The sequence below is a fragment of the Geospiza fortis genome, unplaced genomic scaffold, assembly GCF_000277835.1.
Source record: "Geospiza fortis unplaced genomic scaffold, GeoFor_1.0 scaffold617, whole genome shotgun sequence".
In the NCBI taxonomy this organism is placed as follows: domain Eukaryota; kingdom Metazoa; phylum Chordata; class Aves; order Passeriformes; family Thraupidae; genus Geospiza; species Geospiza fortis.
Window position 1 is genome coordinate 215,190 of NW_005054673.1, and position 1,825 is coordinate 217,014.

A 1,825-nucleotide genomic window follows, 5' to 3' on the forward strand; every position below is an offset into this window, starting at 1 on the left:
CACCCAGAGCCCAGCCAGGACCCCAAGTCCCAGTGGGGCCACCCAGAGCCCAGCCAGGACCCCAAATCCCAGCAGGGAACCCCCAGGGCCTCCCCAGGTGCTGACACTGCAATAAAACAGCCGGAACTGCTGCAAGGGCAGCCCTGACCAAACTGCTCTGGCTCAGGAGAGCCAGGCTCAAACCCCTAAGCTCAGCTTGAGCCCTGCAATCCTCCTGAGCACCCCGAGACAGAGCCCTGGGCCCAACCCCTGCTGGGCCTGAGCAGGGAGAGGCACCTGGGAGGAGGAAACAGCTCAGGGGCAGAGGGGCTGGGATTGGGAATGGGATTGGGAACAGGGACAGGAAGGAGGAATGGGATTGGGAACGGGGACAGGAACGAGGAATGGGATTGGGAACGGGGACAGGAATGAGGAATGGGATTGGGAATGGGAACCGGGACAGGAACAAGGAATAGGATTGGGAATGGGAACGGGGACAAGGAATGGGATTGGGAACTGGGACAGGAACAAGGAATGGGAGTGGGAATGGGGACAGGAACAAGGAATGGGATTGGGAATGGGACACAGGGAATGGGATTGGGAACGGGGAACTGGGAACTGGGAACAGGGACAGGACTGGGAACCAGGATATAGGGAATGGAATTGGGAATGGGGAATGGAAACTGGGAATGGGGAACGGGAAATGGAAATTGGGAATCAGGATATAGGGAATGGGATTGGGAACTGGGAATGGAAATGGGGAATGAGACTGGGAACAGGGAATGGGAACAGCATTGGGAACTGGGAACAGGGAATGGGATTAGGAACCAGGATATAGGGAATGGGAACTGGGAAAGGGATTGGAAACGGCATTGGGAACAGCAACAGGGAATAGGACTGGGAACCAGGAATGAGACTGGGATATAGGGAATGGGGAATGGGATAATCAGGAATGGGATTGGGAACCAGGACTGGGAACTGGGATATAGGGAATGGGATGGGATATAGGGAATGGGACTGGGAACTGGGATATAGGGAATGGGATTGGTAACAGGAATGGGATAGTGGGATATAGGGAATAGGACTGGGATAACCAAGAATGTGATTAGGAACCAGGATTTGGGAATGGGATTGGGATATAGGGAATGAGGACCAGGAATGGGGCCAGGATACAGGGAATGGGAACAGGGAATGGGATTAGGATAATCAGGAACGGGACCAGGATATAGGGAATGGAAAAGCTGACCCTGAGTGAGGCATTTCATGTGGAAAGGCTGACCCTGAGTGAGGCATTTCACCCCGTGACTGTCTCATGAGCTCTCCTTCCTCAATCAGCCTCTCAGGCAGTTCCAGGGCAAACCAAAAGCAGCCCAGAACATTTCCCATTTTCCCAGTTCAGGGAAAATCCAGAATCTCCATGGAAAACCCTGCAGTGACCCTGGCTCCAGCCCTGCCAGCAGCCTCTGCTCCAGGGCAAAGCCCTGGGACTGCAGCGATGGGTTTGGCTTCCAAACCTGGCGGAGATTCCCAAAGGCTCCGTGACCCAGGAGCTCCTGGTGCTATTCAGGGCACAGCTACAGCCATTTTATGCCATTGCAGCCACAAAAACACCTTCACGCACTCTGATTTCTCCCCACTGCGCTGCCATAGAGCGATTTTACCAAAGCCCCGCATTTCCCCTTTTTCACCCGATTTCTCAATTCAGCGTTAAATACAGATTCCATCCCACCGCCAGCACTTCCAGCTCCCGGAACAAACCCCGGCTTTTCGGGAGTGACACGGGCCGGGTTAATTACGGTGGTAATCACGGTGTTAATTAACCTGGGATGTTCTGAGGGGGTGGGCG

The 1,825-nt window shown here is 54.4% G+C and overlaps 1 protein-coding gene across 1 annotated transcript in view; it reads right to left on the bottom strand.

Moving 5' to 3' along the window:
• LOC102037079 (V-type proton ATPase subunit B, brain isoform) overlaps window positions 1-1,653 on the bottom strand; it is a 12,844-nt gene extending 11,191 nt beyond the window's left edge. Inside the window, exon 1 of the mRNA XM_031065067.1 lies at window positions 1,641-1,653. Within this exon, the coding sequence (XP_030920927.1) occupies window positions 1,641-1,653 (13 nt within the window). The remainder of the gene's footprint in view (window positions 1-1,640) is intronic.
• Window positions 1,654-1,825: the final 172 nt, after the last annotated feature.